The 18615-nt window shown below is 45.6% G+C and overlaps 2 protein-coding genes across 3 annotated transcripts in view; both read right to left on the reverse strand.

The window, feature by feature from the left end:
* LOC102246023 (tubulin beta-2B chain) overlaps nucleotides 1-18615 on the reverse strand; it is a 66169-nt gene that overhangs the window by 46971 nt on the left and 583 nt on the right. The window lies entirely within an intron of this gene.
* Nucleotides 16180-18615, reverse strand: part of LOC102246549 (tubulin beta chain) — a 3040-nt gene continuing 604 nt past the window's right edge. Inside the window, exons 2-4 of the mRNA XM_014542391.1 lie at nucleotides 18246-18354; nucleotides 17838-17948; nucleotides 16180-17502 (exon numbers count right to left, since the gene is read on the reverse strand). Of these exons, the coding sequence (XP_014397877.1) occupies nucleotides 16442-16819 (378 nt within the window). The 5' untranslated portion in view covers nucleotides 16820-17502; nucleotides 17838-17948; nucleotides 18246-18354 and the 3' untranslated portion in view covers nucleotides 16180-16441. The remainder of the gene's footprint in view (nucleotides 17503-17837; nucleotides 17949-18245; nucleotides 18355-18615) is intronic.

The raw sequence follows: 18615 nt of genomic DNA on the forward strand, positions 1-18615 counted from the left end.
TACACAATGGAATACTATGCTGCTATAAAAAAGAATGAACTTTTACCATTTTCAACAGAATGGATGGAACTGGAGAACATTATGCTAAGCGAAATAAGCCAGTCGGAGAAAGATAAATACCACAGGATCTCACTCATATCTATATTAATAAAAGAGTAATATGCTAATTAGACTGGGAGACCTCCCCTAGGCCCTCACCCAGGCAGCCCTGCCCCCTGGCCCAGGCCGCCTCACCCCCAGCAGGAACTCCCACCCCATCAGGGGGCTGGCCGGCCTGCAAACTGCCCCAGGCCCCTCGCCCAGGCTGCCCACTCCCCATTAGGGACCCTCACCCCAATGGGGGCATGGCCCACATGTAAACGGCCATCAACCCTTTGCCCAGGATGGCCACGCCCCCAAGCGGGGACCCCCCCACCCCAATGGGGGCATGGTCAGCCTGCAAACTGCCCCAGCTCCTCGCTCAGGCTGGCCCTGCCCCCAGAAGAGACCCCCCACCCCAATGAGGGTGTGGTCAGCCTGCAAACTGTCCCAGCCCCTTGACCAGGCTGGCACCTTCCCCAGTGGGGAACCCTACCCCAATAGGGGCATGGCCAGCCTGCAAACCCTTGGCGGCCCCTCTCCCAGACCGGCCCCACCCCCCAAGGGGACCCCCACCCTGATCCGGGACCCTCTTCAGGGCACACCAGCCAGCCCCCACCGTGCATCAGGCCTCTATCTATACTAATAAAAAGGTAATATGCTAATTAGATTGGATGTCCTTCCAGACAAAGCCATGGTGGTGAGGCCAAGGCAGAGACAGTTAGGGGGATCAGGCATGCAGGGGAGAGCAGTTAGAGGGATCAGGCCAGCAGGCAAGTGAGTGGTTAGGAGCCAGTGGTCCCAGATTGCAAGAGGGATGTCCGACTGCGGGTTTAGGCCCGATCCCTGTGGGGACAGTCGGACATCCCCCAAGAGGTCCCAGATTGGAGAGGTTGCTGGCCAGGCTGAGGGACACCCCCCTCCCTTGCATGAATTTCATGCACTGGACCTCTAGTGTGGGATATAATGAACAACAGAAACTGATGAACAAAAATAGACCCAGAGACAAGGTAACACTGAACAGACCATCCAACCTCAGAGAGAAGGCAGGGGAGGGGGGTTTAGAAATTAACCAAAGGACTTGTATGCATGCATATTAGCATAACCAATGGACCCACACACTGGGGTGGTGGGGGCTTGCCCTCGGGGTTGGGAGTGGTGGGAGGGGTCAATTGGGGAAAAAGGAGACATATGTAATATTTTAAACAATAAAAAATATATAAATAAATAAAATAAAGATATTTCCAGATAAAACTGAATATATCAACAGCAGACTTACATGATATGAAATGTTAAAGGAAATTGTTTAGACTAAAGGAAAATAAAAGCAGAATGAAACTCAGGTACAGCCATGCGTTGTGTGCATTCTGAGAAATGCATCATTGGACAATTTTGCCCTTGCACTAACATCACTGAGTATACTTACAACAAGCCTACTTGGTATAGTCCACAACACACCTAAGGTATAGCCTATTGCTCCTAGGCTACAAGACTGTAAGTATGTTACTGTGCAAAACAACATGAGATTAATTCAAGAACCAGAGAAAATGACGCAATCAAGGTATTAAATAAACATGAGATGCATGAGGCTGCTGCCAGTGTAACACAGCACACTGTTTTACAGCAAACTTTTTTATAAGTAGAAAGAGAGTATATTCTAAAATAATGATAAATATTATAGTACAGTAAATACATAAACTGGTAACAGCCATTTATTATCATCATCAAGTATTACCTGCAGTATTACGTACTGTACATAATTAGATGTGCTGTACTTTTACATGCTGGCAGCACAGTAGGTTTATTTACATCACCATCATCACAAACATGTGAGTAATGTGTTGTACTATGATATTACAATGGCTAAGATGTCACTAGGCTCCATTATAATCTTATGGGACCACTATTGTATGGGGCCACAAAATGTTATGGGCCACAGGACTGTATACACAAAAGAATGAAGAACAACGGAAATGATAAATATGTGGATAAATTTAAAAGGAAGTATAAGGAGAGAAGTAAAGTAAAAAACACACCTGTGTGTACCTATCCTCCCCAAATAAGGTCTAGATGAAATTTTAAGAAACTAGCAGCCACCACGTCAATTCCAGAGTTGCCCAAGTGGAGCACTGGTCTTACTAACATAACTTCTGAGGCTGGCATTGAGGCTGGCAAGCTGGACCTCACCACTACAAATGCTCAGTCATGGTTAGTGGAGAGTGGAACCTGGAGGTCCCAGCTAACTTCTGGTCCACACGCTACACTGTCCTCTCCACAGACTGCCTGACAACAGCTTGACCTTGACTCTGGCCCTTATTCTAATCAGATTTGGGGCCTACAAACCCCTAATAATGCTGCCCCACAATTCAGACACTAGCCCAAAGGCTTTCCTTTTTCTTCTTTTGCTTGGGGATACATGGAGGAAAGACAGAAGAACCAGCCAGTCTCCCCACACTGCCATAGGGATTGGCTTTGTGTCCAATTCCTTCCTTAGGTCACTTTTACTCCGTGCATAGTGTCTGCTATATGTGCTGTGAGCTTCAGACTATTGGGTTTCGCCTTTCCCTTAACTTGGCCACCCTGGGAGTGTGGTTTTTTAAAATATATTTTTATTGATTTCACAGGGAAGGGAGAGGGAGAGAGAGATAGAAACATCAATGATGAGAGAGAATCATTGATTGGCTGCCTCCTGCATGTCCCACACTGGGGATTGAGCCCACAACCTGGGCATATGCCCTGACTGGGAATCGTGACCTCCTGGTTCATAGGTCAACACTCAACCATTGAGCCACTGGCTGGGCCACCCTGGGAGTCTTAAGAAAATGTGTTATGTGAGTGCAGCATAAACTAAAATGTGTTTGCCAGTGCTGCCACCCAAGATAGTTCTCATATAACCTAGAACAGTGGTCGGCAAACTCATTAGTCAACAGAGCCAAATATCAACAGTACAACGATTGAAATTTCTTTTGAGAGCCAAATTTTTTAAACTTAAACTATATAGGTAGGTACATTGTTATTAACTTAATTAGGGTACTCCTAAGCTGGCCTTTGCTAAAAACATCCTCAATCTGATTGAGGTACGTTCGCTGAGGTCGACCCCTTCCAACTCTCCCATCCACACTCATTTTGTACACTTGTTTCGTCTATCTCCTTTCTGAAAACCAACTTCTGCGCATGGGCCACGAAGTTTCAATCGCACTGTACGTGCGCGCCTGCACGTGGTATTTTATGGAAGAGCCACACTCAAGGGGCCAAAGAGCCGCATGTGGCTCATGAGCCGCAGTTTGCCGACCACTGACCTAGAAGGTTGAGCTTAGTAGCTACAGGCTACCTCAGAGGTATTTGGGTTCAGTCCCAGATGACCAGAACAAAGCGAATATAGCATAAAGGGAGTCACATGGATTTTTTGGTTCCCAGTGGATATGAAAGTTATGCGTACACTATACTGCAGTCTATGAAGTGTGCAATAACAGGGATCTTAAAACAATGTACATACCTTAAAAATTATGCTCACCATCACCTGAGCCTTCAGTGAGTACTAATGCTTTTGCTGATGGAGGATCTTGCCTCAGTGTTGATGAAACACAGTGTCTGTGAAGTGCGACAAGACAAAGCTCAGAAAAGTGAGGTGTGCCTGTCATACCTCTGATCCCAGTGTCTAGCCCCTCGACTGTCTTTCCCATCACCACCAGAGTACCTATTGCAAGCTGTCATCCGAATACCATGTCACCACCTTGTTCAAAATCAGAACTCTCTCCTACTGTACCACTGCTCTAACCCGGAGGCAGCGACTGCCAACATGTTTGCAGTGAGGGCCCAGGGTTGGGGGGACAAGGGAAGCTAGAGATCATAATAGGTGATGAATTAGTAGATGAAACAAATGTCAAGTATATGTGAAATGCTAGAGGATGATGTCATTTCCAGTGCAATTTTATGCCTTATACAGATCAGATATATGTGTGTATTTCAGGCATTTGAATTACAAAAGCAATGCGATATCAAATGTAGAATTAATAGCCTCCCCTCACCTCTCCTCTCCATCATCACAATGCACATATCCGTTTCTAGCCATGACCTTGGAAAGACGGTTTCATGGAAATTCACAGGTTTGCTCTGCAAAGCTGATTGTCTCAGATGCTCATTGTTACATTTGTGCTGACTCTCTTTAATAAGACAGGAAAATGTCTTTGGGACTATACCTGCCTGCAGGCCCGCAGTCCGCAGCGGCTTAGGGGCTGCGGGGCAGTGCTGGCCTGAGTACTGCAGGTGCTGCAAGTGTCTGGACGCCGCCCAGCCACACCCACCAGGTCCGAGCTACCTGATCTTTGGCCGCCAACCACTGAGCTGCGGTGGCCCGCCAGATGTTAGGAATCAGTTTTAGGACTTCAACACCTTTTGAGGATTGCCCTTCCCCCCTACCCCCACCCCTGCCCCCCCACCCCCAAACCAGAGAATCTCTGTGCCTCCAGCTCAAGTCTGGTGCTCATCCTGCAGGGGTGGTGCCTGTTTGGGCTCCAAAAAGAGTCTCCTGAGATCACAGGTGGTGCTTCAGCAGGAGCATCGGGCTCTGATTGGAGATGGGCATGAGAGGGTTTGATTTCCCTTTTCGTCTCATTATATCCAAAACAGAAAGACTTCCAGGGTGGGAGCAGATCTGAAATTCCTGGCCAGCTCCATTTCTCAGTGTAACATGGTTGCAGTAGACAAAAAGCCTGGCAGGGTTTTTATTGATCTGTCCCGACAGCTGGGCTGTGAAATGTCAGGCACCATGGACAATGCACATTCACTGGAACACTTCTCGGTTCCCCAGATGCTGGGAGGCCAAGGCTGATGCCTTGGAAGCAGTTCACAGTCGTGGGCATCTCAGATGGGGAACCTGCAGGCAGGAGGTCCTTCCAGGAGGTGTGGTACTCAACCCAGCTGCTGTTCAGCAGAAATGTGGTGCTGGGCATATGACGGAGACATTTCTCTATGCTTGAAGCACTAAGTTTGGCAGAGAGAGAAGCAGAATTCAATGTAAAACTGTCAGAATGAAGAGGGGACAGGAAATCTACCTGGGAGTATGGAGAGCCCGGAAAGAGGTGGCAGTGAGCCACACCTCGCAGGGGGTGAGTGAGCAATGCGTGACTGGTGACAGCAGTGGGAAGGCTGTTTTCAGGAAGAGGAGGGGGGAGTAGGAGCCAGCTCACAGCCTGGTCAGCAGATTGTGGGGACAGATTTCTCATAGCGGGTAGGTCTTGAGGTTGGTGAGCTATGGGTGAGGGGATAAGTCCACTCTAAGCTGGTGTTAGAATGCGTCTTACGGCACTTGCACTACATATTGTGGGGAAACCGGAGAATTATAAGAGGAGAGATAACGGGGTCAGGTTTTCATTTCTTATCTCCGCTGCAGTACAAGGCATGGGCTAGGATTTTTCTTCACACACAGTGCCTCTTACATGGTAGGTGCTCAGTAAGTATCTGTTAAATGAATGGTCAGTGAAGAAAGGAAAGAAAAATATCCTTGTTAGTAGGCTTAGAGGGCTTGCAGCAAAAGGTGGGGGTAGGGGAATATGTTACAGGGCCTATTGCAACTTTGTTTTATTTTGTTTTTAATATGCTAATATGCAAGGGAAAGGTTAATTCCAGGATCTCCAGAGCTAACTCTACTGACTACTTCCTAGCAGCAACAGCACCCCCTGGGAGCTCAGAATCTGCATTTAACATGCCCCCCAGGTAAGGAGCAGGTCTAGACAGACTGGCTGCATGATGCATCATCAGAAGAACCTGGGAGAAGTGAGAGGCACTAGGAGACCTGAGAAACCCACATTTCCCCACTTCTTGTAGCTTGAGAGCAAAGGACTTTCTCTATTTCTATTTTCTTAAAGGAAGTTTCTAACCTCATTGTACAGAACTGTCTAAAGGGATTTCCTCACTTGATGAAGAATTTGTGGGGGGTGAGGGGGATGTCAGTGACCCTCAGAGGCCAGAAACAACTGTAGTGACTTTAGTGACTTGCCTCAGGGCCTGGGTGTGAGCTAAGAAGCTGGGATAGGGGTGACAAGGCACCCAGAGGGGCAGGGGTTCGGGTCCTGGGAAGGCTCTAATCCCTTCTCTTCTGGACTCTAAATTCCCTTCCTCCTCCTCTTTCAGTCAACAGCTTCGGGCTGTGCTTGCCAGTTGCTGTCCCCCTGCTGGATGGCCACTGCTGGGGTCATACAGGGAGAGGCCTTTAGCTCACACCCTCCCCTCTCCTGGCCTTGGGAGTGAGTTACCTCTGAGCTCTGGTTCGGGAGGAAGGCATAGCTGCATGCACTGAGGAAATGCTGCAAGTTCCAATGATAACACATCTTCTGTGTCTTTTTTAAAATGTCTAACGGAACCTTTGCATAATTGAATACAGAATTTAATGCACACACAAAGAAAAACAAAATAAACAAAAATACTGCCCCACCCCCCGCGCCCTGCGCCCACCCCCCTTCTTATGAATAGAAGCAAGACACATGCATTGGGCCTGGCCAGCATGGCTCTGTGGTTGAGCATCAACCTATGAACCAAGAGGTCATGGTTTGATTCCCAGTCAGGGCACATACCCGGGTTGTGGGCTCAATCCCCAATGAGGGGCATGCAGGAAGCAGCCAATCAATGATTCTCATCATTGATATTTGTATCTCTCTCCCTCTCTCTTCGTCTCTGAAATAAATAAAAACATATTTTCAAAAAGACACACACATTGGTAATGTACAGTGAAGATATACCCATGAAGACGGCTCTGGGTAAAAGCTAGGTGGCTGGTAGCCTGCCCTCTTCCTGCGCCCGCCTACACACCAACCCACTGGCTTTTTATGAGAACCTCCAATCAAAGGGGCATGATCATCACCAGGAGCTAGCCTGTGAGCCTCCCCAGGTGATGGGTGGTATGGGGCTGGGTTGAATGGGCAGGTCAAGAACACAGAAATGCTCAAGGCAGGACCCCTCTTTCAGCAGAAGATTGGAAAGCTATAATCTGGTGTGTCTTCCACAAAGGGAAAGAGATAGCATCTGCACCAAGCCTAGCCGTACTGTCTTCCTCCCTGAGGCCTGTCAAATTGCCAGGGAAAGAGGGAAACCAATGAAAGAAGGAGGCCAGGCTGACGGTGGTGATGAGCACCCAGTGCCGTGGAGGAGGCAGCACTAATTACCTGGCTGCATGTTCTTTAATGACACATCTTGGCTGTTTTGAATGTTATTGTTTAAATCAGTTCACCCTCCTAAAGAACCCTGATTCTCATTATTGTGTGAATCCCATTAGACCTTCTAGTTTGTGTGTGGGGTATACTAGTAACTGTTGCTTCTCTATGAAAATAGCCTGGTTTAAAACTAATGAGAATTAGTTGATGTTTTCTTTCTGTTTCCGTTGCTTCTTCACAGCATTTGCCACAGCCTGTTGCACTTTGTTGTGCTTATGTCTTCCCCACTGACTTGGAAACTCCTTGAAGGCTAGAGTATGCTTCTTCATGTTTGTATTTTTAAAAATGTTTTTATTGATTTTTAGAGAGAGAGGAAGAAGGGACAGAGAAACAGAAACATCAATGAGAGCAAAACATCCAGAGGCTGCCTCCTGCACACTCCCTGTTGGGGATCGAGCCCACAACCCAGGCATATACTCCTACCGGGAATCAAACCGTGACCTCCTGGGTCTTAGGTTGATGCTCAACTACTGAGTCACACCAGTTGGGCTCATATTTGTATTTTGAGCGCAGTGTCCTGCATGTAGTCTGTTGTATAAATACAGGTGTGAACAAAAACCATCTTCATCTTCGTGCCCTCTCATGCTGTGACTTCTGGCCAATCTCACTGTCCTTAGCAAGCACATCAAAGCCCTTTAGTTAATAATTACCTGTGTTCCTTAAAATGTGACCATAACTACTTTTGTTAATAATGGCCAGAATGACAACTGAGCTGAATATCAAACTGGTGATAGTATGGACCACAAGGAGGGATGGCCCCTGGCACTACTGCATTCTTTGTCCCTTGGTCTTGTCAATCAGTAGTGCCTGAGTTATAGTATAAAAACACAGCAATGGGAGTCTTTGGTGGAGAATAAATTGTGCGAAAGTGAGGGGCTGTCTGTCTGCTCCAGCCCAACTTTCCCAAATGTAAATTATCCCATTTTAAATTCTGTTCTATTCTACGGAGTTGCCTGCTCCATCCTTCAGTCTGAAGATACCTTCTCATTACAGGGGACCGAAAAATATTTGAAGAAATTTTGGTAGAAATGTTATGAATCTAATGAAAACTATAAGCTCACAGATTCAGGAAGCTCAAGTAATTCCAAGTAGAATAAACACATAGGAAACCATACTGAGGCACATCATATTAAAGCTGCTGGAAAATGGTGATAAGGAGATTATCTTAAAAGCAGCTAGACCAGAAAATAAAACATTACATACAAGGAAACAAAGTTGATAATTACTAGTGACTTCTCACTTTATACAGCACAAGTCAGGAGACAAAAAAATGACATTTTTATTGTGCTGACAGAAAACAAGTTGTCCACCTAAATATGTGGACAAATATGCTTTTAATCTCTTAAAATGATAACTGTTTAAAGCAATAACAATGTATAGTGGGTTTTCAAAATATGTGAAAATTAAATATGGTTGCAGGGCATGGAAGACAGAGGGCCGATGGAAGTGTATTGTAAGGCTCTCACCCTGTGCATAGGTGAGAGGGCATTATTTCAAGGTGGAGGATGGTAAATTAAAGATTAATATTGTAAACTCTAGAGTAGCCATTGAAAACATAAACACAAATAAGCCAATAGTGGAGACAAAAACAAAATAAAAATATCTATAATAATAAAAGCATAATATGCTGATTAGATGGGATGTCCTTCTGGACATTCTTCCAGACAACCTCCGGGACAAAGCTGGGGCTGTGAGGGAAGCCCACGTCCTAGGTGCCAGAGAAAAGCTGGTGCCGGCAGCTGGGGGAGGGAAGGCCTACTCTTGCACGAATATCGTGCATGGTGCCTCTAGTTTATAGTAACAATGAACAGTAGCCAAAATCGAAGTGAAAATGTCAGGAGTGGGACTGAAGTTGCCTGGCTCCTGGGACTGTGACCTTATTAGAACAACTGTGCAAATAATGTGCCTCATGGAGCATCAGAGTAAAGAAAGTTTTTTGGGAAAAAGTGGAAACTTAATGTGACTTGAAGAGCTGAAAAGCATGTTAGGAAGAGAAGTGAAACAAGATATTCTAGCAAGGGAGAATGGCATAGGCAATGGTGAAGGTGGGAGAGGGGGAAATACAATATTTTTAGTTGGAGAAGAGGATTCATGCAGAAAGTAATGAGAGAATATTGAGAGGTACCGGGTTGTTGGCAGATGGTCAAGTGCCTTGATTAGACGTGGCCTGCAGGCAAGAGGGAGGCTCTGAAGCTCTGCCTGACTCTGAGTCAGTGCCTCGCCCTCAGCAGCTGGGCTAGACGTCCTTTTCAACCTGTGTAACCTCTTTTTCCGGTGTCATAGTGCCATACACTTTGGAGTCAAAAACCCTGGGGTTTATATCCAGGTCCTCCACTTAAAGCTGAATGACTGGGGGTCAAATTATTTAATCTAAACCTGAGTTCTTTCAGGAGCCGTAATTCCATAAAGGACACCACTGCCAGTCCTGTGGCCCTTCCTTATAGGAGGGTATGTGCTCCAGGCTAATCAACCAGCCTCCCTTCCCCCCTCACTCCATGACTGATTCGGGGTCAGCAGGTGATACAGGTCTGGCCAGTCTGGGTTCTTCTTTCCTCTAGGTGACTAGCAATACAGTGGTATGAACCTAAAATTGCTGCAGTGTGAGGTTATCCTGCCAAAGAATGAAGCTGAAACATAAGAATGCAGAATCAGTTGAGTAACAAAAAAGGAGGAAGTTCTGATAACATATTTAGAGGCTCCTGATGTAGCTATGATAGAACCGGAATCTGCCCCTGGCCTTTTTAATTGTGTGAGCCAATACTTTCTCAACTCACTGTCTTATCACCTTAATGTGCTTTAATCCTCTGTACAAGAAAATATTAAGAACACTATTTTATAGAGGGATTTTGAGGGGTGAAGTAACTTGTTAAAGGTTCCCAAGGTTAATGAATGACACAATTTAGATATCTCCACTCTTCACCATAGTCTCTGTGGTAAAATGGCTAGTTCAAAGCAGGCAGTTGGTAAATGTTGACTCCCGTCTCCTTTCCTATAAATGTCATCCAAAATCATGCCTATATAACCAGGGATCTATGAGAAAGCAGGAGCTGAAAAATTGCTTCTACAGATTCTGGCTCATTTATGTGTAGTGTGTTCTTCAGAGCATTATCTTGAAATGATCTGACCTACTTCATGCTGAGTCTTCCTGTCTTAACTTCTAAAGGCTTGTCCCTCTCAGCTGATCTCTGAGACTCTCCGCTACCTCTGGAGGTAAGTGTTCCACAGATTTTCATTGTCTGGCCGTCTAGTCCTTTGACTTGCATTATACTCAGATATCTACCAATTTCTTCCTGGGCAGGTGTGTCCCAAATTTCTTCTGTGTGACTCAGGTGGTCCCACAGCTGCTCATGCTGGTGCCCTCTCCTCCCACCTAATTCATCAAGCTCATCTTGGTTCTTTCTCCACAGTGACCAGGTTTGCAGGCCACAGTGAGCATGTTCATGAAAACAAATTCCATTGCTTTAGCCGGTGAATGTTCATGAGCAGTACAACCTAAAATGGACATTTCACTATAGGTCATTGAAAGGAATTCCCCTAGAAGTCATGGATATGTGTTGTCACCAGTTGACTAAAAGTTGGAAAGGCCTAAAAGTAAAAAGAGTTAATATTTTGATTCAGAAATTTAGACCAAGAGATCTTCTTTCTGATTATATAGAAATGTCTAATAGGTATGCTGCACCCCTGAAATTAATATAATATTGTATGTCAATTGTAATTGAAAAATAAATTTTAAAAAGATAGACAATAAATGAGAAAAGAAGGAACCTTCCTTCATTAAGTCTTCAGTCCTCCACTTTAGAAAATGAGGAGTTCCAGCATGAAATACTTTGCAGACCTGTCTGCAGAGAGCACTGGAAAAGGAGCTTGGAGATCGGGGTTAATGCCACTCCTTAGCCACTCTCTAATTAGAGAAGAAACCTCCCTTCCAAACAGTACCTCTAAATTGGTGGGGCAACAATGGACCCATCTAAAAGGCTACTTTGCTCAGCCTTCCCTGCCAGAAAAAGTAGCCAATAGAATGCAAGCAGAAGTGATTGGGGGAACTCCTGGCATAGATCTTTAAAGTGGCTTACACAGAAGGTGGCTTTGTAGTGCTCCCTTCTCCCTTCTTGCCTAGAACCCAGATATCATGAGCACAGCTGCAGCAGCCATAGGAGAACTCGAGGGTGAAAGCCAATGGAAATGACCCTTAAAACAGAAAGACAATATGTGGACCTACACAGCCTGGACTGCGTGTCTCTAGACTTTTTTAAGTGAGAGAGAGGGAAAAGAATAACTCAAAGTCTTTGTTGCTAGCAGTCCTGCATCAGCCCGAGCTGATTTGGTGACCTGGGAACATTACTAATTAAGCAATGAGCCTGAGTTTCCTCTTTTGTAAACCCATGGGGTCCTGTTAGATCACTCCTCCATTTCTAAATCTCTACAATTTTAAGACCGTATGAGTGCACAAGTACAAAATCCCCAAGGCTTGCCTGATCTCTATTCTACCTTGGCCTTCTGGGCAAATGTGAAAGCATGTACATCCTTAGGTAGAATTCAAACTGATTATGAACATAGAATTACCACATGACCCAGCAATTCTACTCTGAGGTATGTATCCAGGAGAAATAAAAGCATACATACATATATACATACATACATACGTACATACATACATACATACATGAAAAGACTTACAATTGGATGTTCATAGCAGGCATTATTCTTAATATCTAAAAAGCAGGGGAAAACTAAATGCCCATTAATTGATGAATAAACAAAATGTGGTCTATGCATAGCCCATGGACACAGACAATAGTGTGAGGAAAGCCAAGGGAGGTGGGTGGGGGCTTGGTAGAGGTGGGCAAAGGTGGGGGGAATGGGGAACATCTGCAATAGTGTCAACAATAAAAAATTAAGTTAAAAAATGTGGTATATGCGTACAATAGACTACTATCTATCCATAAAAAGGCATGAAGACTGAGACATGCTGCAATATGGGTGAATCTTGAAAAAATTATGCTAAGTATAAAAAGGCAGATGCAAAAGACCACATATTATATTATTCCACTTATGTGAAATGTCCCAAATAGGCAAATCTATAGAGACAGAAGGAGTAGTGGTTGCCAGGGGCGGAAAGGAGAGGGGAATGGTGAGGAGCTGCCCATGGGTATGGGGTTTCTTTTTGGGTGATGTGCATGCTCTGGAATTACATAGTGGTGACGATTGCACAATCTGTGAATATACTAAAATCCACAGACCTGTATGCTTTTAGGTGGTGAATTATATGGCACCTGAATTATATCTCTGTTTTAAAAGAAGTGATTTGAAGCATTTTGATTGAAGTGGACAGCACCAAGACAAGTGCTGTCCGGGTAGGTGTTGACAAGGGTGCCTTAAGAAAAACAGGAGTAGGGGGACTGGGGGGAAGCCTCTAAGAAAAGGTACAAGTGAGTCTGTTTTCAAGTGAGTGGCTCAACTCTGAGGCACATTTTTAAAAGCATGACCTCAAGCTGAATATCTTACACATTGGGAAAAAATTGGGATTATAATACTTATCAACTAACCTTTTCTAGTATTCAAATTACATCTTAACTAAAATGGGGGTGTGTACAAGGTTAGACTCCAAAGAATTTCCAACTCACTTTCAGAATAACTACCCGCTGACAATATTCTTCTTGCCCCGGTTGCACTGGGACACGGTGTGAGTGCTGTTTTACAACCAGGAAATTCTGTCAGTGGCCTCAACAGAGACAAAGGCTTGGCATTCATCTGTGTTCAATCCATACAGGGAGGTTGAGTTGTGGACCAACCAAGGACAACTTTGGGTTAATTTCCAACTCACTTTCACAATAACTACCCGCTGACAATATTCTTCTTGCCCCGGTTGCACTGGGACACGGTGTGAGTGCTGTTTTACAACCAGGAAATTCTGTCAGTGGCCTCAACAGAGACAAAGGCTTGGCATTCATCTGTGTTCAATCCATACAGGGAGGTTGAGTTGTGGACCAACCAAGGACAACTTTGGGTTTTTCCTTGAAACCAGGAAATTTCTTTCGCCCAACTTCATAATCCTCATGCGGCCTTGTATAAAATAGGACCTGAGGCATGCAGTTGTGGAGAAAAGAGCATGGGGTCCAATGTCTTCTTTGTGCAGAAAGAGTTCTCTGATCTTAGAAGACTGTCTCTGTCCCTCAGCCTCCTTATGATAAAATACAGCAGTCAAATTAGATGATTTCTTAGAGTTACTTTTAGTTCAAGTTTCTATTAATCTGGCACACTGTTAGTGATGAAGTGGGAAATTTAACACAGTCTTAGATCTTCTCTGGGGCTGATGGTAGAGGTGTGGGCAAATTTGGAGCACATTAGGGCACCCATTCCTTCTCAGACTTTTGGGATGACCTCAGCATGACTCCAACTCCCTCCCTCAGTCCTCTTCTGTATCCTGCATCACATCACATCCCAGCGGGTCTTGTAAGTCGGGTACTGTGCTCAGAAGTGACTATCCTCCTGACGGCACACCAGGGAGAGATCAAACAGTTCCTTTGCAGAGTGTTGAAAAAACACAAAACCACCACCCACAAATCCCATCACACAATGGTAACGTAACAAAGGAAGCTAACAGAAAAGGCATCTCTTAATCCAGGCTGGTCTGTACATTTTCCTGCTTTTGAACTATTTTCCTGAGAGTGTATTTCACATGCATATTGATATGATACAAGTGTGTTTTCAAGCTTTGCTCCAGAGCATCTGCTTGGCTGAATAGTGTGGCACCCTCTTCAGGTCATGCCTGAGCACTAGCCATGTGCGGTCGTGCGTACGCTGGCAGGCTAGCCGGTTGGCCTGCTGCTGCCTGCTATCCCTTTCTCACAAGGTGGGAAAGAGAAGCACAATGCTTACAGTGTGCCCGGGCACTGGCAGCAATCCCTCTCTTCTCCAAAGTGACTGGTCATATGTCTGACAGGTTGTGGGAATGCACGGCCAAGGATAGATCCAGGGGCCCTGGCAGCTGACCCATGTCTTCAGGACATTTAAAACCAATGTCACCCTTCAATTAGGTGGTTGGAAGCATTACACTGGGCTCCTGCCAGTTCACTGTTAAATGTGGAACATGAGCAGAAGCCACAGCTCCTGACCTGCTTGGCCCTCGGCCTAGTTGTTGTGATGTACACATGTAAAGTGAACTGCTGCTCTTTTCATTGATGGGAGCCATTTGGTAGAATTAACTTTTCATACTATTTATGAATGATATTACTCACTTTTCTTTGGAACTGTTTTCAAATATACATCAGTTTCTAATATGGAAATCCCTATCTACCCTTCATCTTATCTTTTTTTTAACACTTAGGTAGAAGTAGAAGAACCATGTAGAAAGAAATAAATACAGGGTAAGATTTAAAGTGGTATATTTTTTTCTAATTTTGAATTTGTCTAAAAATTAGAAAAAGCATAAACCTAGTTTTCTTTCTTCCTTTTGGTACATAAGTACATTTTGTATGTTTGTTTGTAACTTACACTCCACTTCTTTTCCTAAACGAGACACTGACTAACCCAGATTAAGGCAGTGCACTGGCTCCAGGTGACAAAGCATAATTTCTCCCATGGAAGCAGATGATCTTAACTGAAAGTCACTTGTTGAAATCCCACTGCTTCATTAGTGGTTGAAAACCCAAACCCCAGCTCTGCATGATAAGAATGCAATAAACCGTAAAGATTATGGCTTGCCTATTTAAAGTAAAATTCTCCATTGATGCAGAATTCACTTTCATATAAATTCAAATGTTGTTAACTTAAATACAAATAGTTTGCAATGGAGTATAAACACGATTGCTGGGAAGAAAAGTTGCTTGAGAATTTTAGTGCATTAACTATTTATAAATCCATGGCTATTCCTAAGTACAGGTGATTTCAGCAGCCTAAAAAGGCATAGCATCACCTACCTTTTGACAGAAAATCTACTTGGCAAAATGTATAAGACAGCTATTCTCATATACACCATCTTATACGCACAAAATTATTCATTGTGGCACTATAAGAAATAAATATAAACAATTTACATGTCCATTGATAGAAATTGGTTAAATAAAATATGGTACAACTACATAATGGATACTATGCATCCATTTAAAGGAGAGAAGGTCTCTGTGTTTTAAAGATATTCTATTTAGAAAAAAAAAAAGAAGCAGCAGAACAGTGTGTTAGTGTCATAATGTGTGTGACCAAAAAAAAGGGGCGGGGAGTGAGAGAATCTACATAGGTTTGAAGTATATGGACTATTTCTGCAAGGATGCAAGAAAGATAACAATGCTAAGAATGGTTGCCCTCCAGGGAAGAAACTATTCCACAAGACACAGAAGGAAGAGATTTGCTTTGCACTTTCTATCCTTTATAATTTTGTGATGTGTTTGAAAGGAAATAGAGGTATAGTAGGATTTCTACATGAAAATACCCACATTTAGTGTGCTTTCAGGTAGGCATCCTTTCAATGAATTCAATCATTATTTAAAGGCATTTTAACACTTGGATTGATGTCCCATCTTAAGTTGGGTTCGACTATGATTGGTTCAATTTACCACTGAAAGACTAAATTCATTTGAACTTTTACCTATCCTTTCCCGTTCCTAAAGGAAGAATCTATAATAATAAAAGGGTGATATGCTAATTAGACCAGATGTCATTCTGAACATCCTTCCTGACCCAGCCGGGAGGAGGGAAGCAGCCTGGGTCCAGAGGGCTTGACAGCAGCCAGAGGAGGGAAGCACGGGTGCAGGTGCCAGAGGGAAGCAGCCAGGGGAAGGAAGGCCTATTCTTGCACAAATTTTTGTGCATCGGGCCTCTAGTTTAATATAATTTGTTCTGAAAGTTACATTTAAGTTGATAATAAAGAACTCAATAAAGAGGAGACAGAAAAGAGGACTATTAGGACACAAACGTTTATGTGATTTTAGCCATTACAGATAGTTCAGAAATATCTCAAATGTTACATTGATGTTGTCATGTTACAAAAAGAAAACAAACAAAAGAACAGGCAACAGTGAAGAGCACCAGAGAGTCATCGCACACACCTAGAGCAGACCATGCTTCTTCCCTTCAACTGCAAAGATATGTTCCCCAGGAACCCTCCCTCCCCCTTGCTTTCCTTTTCAACTCTCCCTAACCTGCATTGAACTGCAAACTTAAGCCTCATCCTCCCCCTCCTCCTCCTCGAACTCGCCCTGCTCATCAGCCGTGGCGTCCTGGTACTGCTGGTACTCGGACACCAGGTCGTTCATGTTGCTCTCGGCCTCCTTGAACTCCATCTCGTCCATGCCCTCGCCCGTGTACCAGTGCAGGAAGGCCTTGCGCCGGAACATGGCCGTGAACTGCTCCGAGATGCGCTTGAACAGCTCCTGGATGGCCGTGCTGTTGCCGATGAAGGTGGCCGACATCTTGAGGCCCCGCGGCGGGAGGATGTCGCAGGCCGTCTTCACGTTGTTGGGGATCCACTCCACGAAGTAGCTGCTGTTCTTGTTCTGCACGTTGAGCATCTGCTCGTCCACCTCCTTCATGGACATGCGGCCCCGGAAGATAGCGGCCACTGTCAGGTAGCGGCCGTGGCGCGGGTCTCACGCGGCCATCATGTTCTTGGAGTCGAACATCTGCTGGGTGAGCTCGGGCACCGTCAGGGCGCGGTACTGCTGGCTGCCCCGGCTGGTCAGCGGCGCGAAGCCGGGCATGAAGAAGTGCAGGCGGGGGAAGGGCACCATGTTCACGGCCAGCTTGCGCAGGTCCGCGTTCAGCTGGCCGGGGAAGCGCAGGCAGGTGGTCACCCCGCTCATGGTGGCGGACACCAGGTGGTTGAGGTCCCCGTACGTGGGCGTGGTCAGTTTCAGGGTGCGGAAGCAGATGTCGTACAGGGCCTCGTTGTCGATGCAGTAGGTCTCATCTGTGTTCTCCACCAGCTGGTGCACGGACAGCGTGGCGTTGTAGGGCTCCACCACCGTGTCCGACACCTTGGGCGAGGGCATCACGCTGAAGGTGTTCATGATGCGGTCTGGGTACTCCTCCCGGATCTTGCTGATGAGCAGCGTGCCCATCCCCGACCCGGTGCCACCCCCCAGCGAGTGGGTCAGCTGGAAGCCCTGCAGACAGTCACAGCTTTCTGACTCCTTCCTCACCACGTCCAGGACTGAGTCTACCAGTTCGGCGCCCTCTGTGTAGTGGCCCTTTGCCCAGTTGTTCCCGGCCCCGCTCTGGCCTGCCAGAGAGAAAGACATTTCACAAGTCACTGAGGATTGGATTTAAATTTACCTTAAACCCCTTAATCAATGAGTCAGTGTTCAGATAAGACTAATTTAGGTTATCACCAAAATGTGCAGACATTAAAATATTTGGTCATGGATGTAATTATAAATAAGGAAGGCTAGGAATACCTGGCTATTGGAGGGCAAATTCGTTTTAGCTTAAACTAAGATTGAATCAGCACACAACTGGATGTTCTTCATACTTTCCCCTAGGCAGTCACGCCCCTCAGTGCTGAGCTGTCTGGTGTAAAATGAGCCTCCCCTGCCATCAGCCATGCCACTTACTCACCAAACACGAAGTTGTCGGGCCTGAAGATCTGGCCGAATGGTCCAGACCTGACGGAGTCCATCGTGCCCGGCTCCAGGTCCACCAGGATGGCCCGAGGTACGTACTTGTTACCTGCGGGGAACAGAGCTGGACTTAGACCTACCCACAGAGAGCTCTGAAGGGAAGGGCTCGGTACCAGTTTTCTTTTTGCAGGCACCGCTGATGGCCCCCTAACAAAGGCAGGCACAAGACCCACCCAATTCTCAACCGGTTCATTCGATTGTGAACCGGGAAGCTCACTGAAATACCACAAAGAGTGTGAATTCAAAATCCTTTAGGCCACCCTCCCTTAGAGACAGAATCCCAGGGTCAAGCCCCTGGAAAAAGAGGGGGTAAAAAGCTAGAGGTGGGGGAAGTAAAGGCAATTACCAGTGGCTTCATTGTAGTACACGTTGATTCTCTCCAGCTGCAAATCGCTGTCTCCATGGTAACTGCCAGTGGGGTCGATCCCATGCTCATCGCTGATGACCTCCCAAAACTGAGGCACAGTAAAAGGTTGCACTTATCCACGCCCAACCCTCAGAGTGACCAAGACTTACAACAAATAGTACCCCCGACTCAGTTCTGACAACCCAACCTTTCAGGGGCTCTAGGACTGGGTGACCTCCACAGCCGCAGGATTGTATTGTGTAAGGGCAAAATGTTGAAATTGGGCGTTTCCCCGACGAGTAGAAGGGTCTTTGGGGGGAGGGGAGGGGCCAGCAACCGAACCGCCTGCACCCTCCGCGCCCAGGGTCAC

The sequence above is a fragment of the Myotis brandtii genome, unplaced genomic scaffold (assembly GCF_000412655.1).
Source record: "Myotis brandtii unplaced genomic scaffold, ASM41265v1 scaffold300, whole genome shotgun sequence".
Taxonomy (NCBI): domain Eukaryota; kingdom Metazoa; phylum Chordata; class Mammalia; order Chiroptera; family Vespertilionidae; genus Myotis; species Myotis brandtii.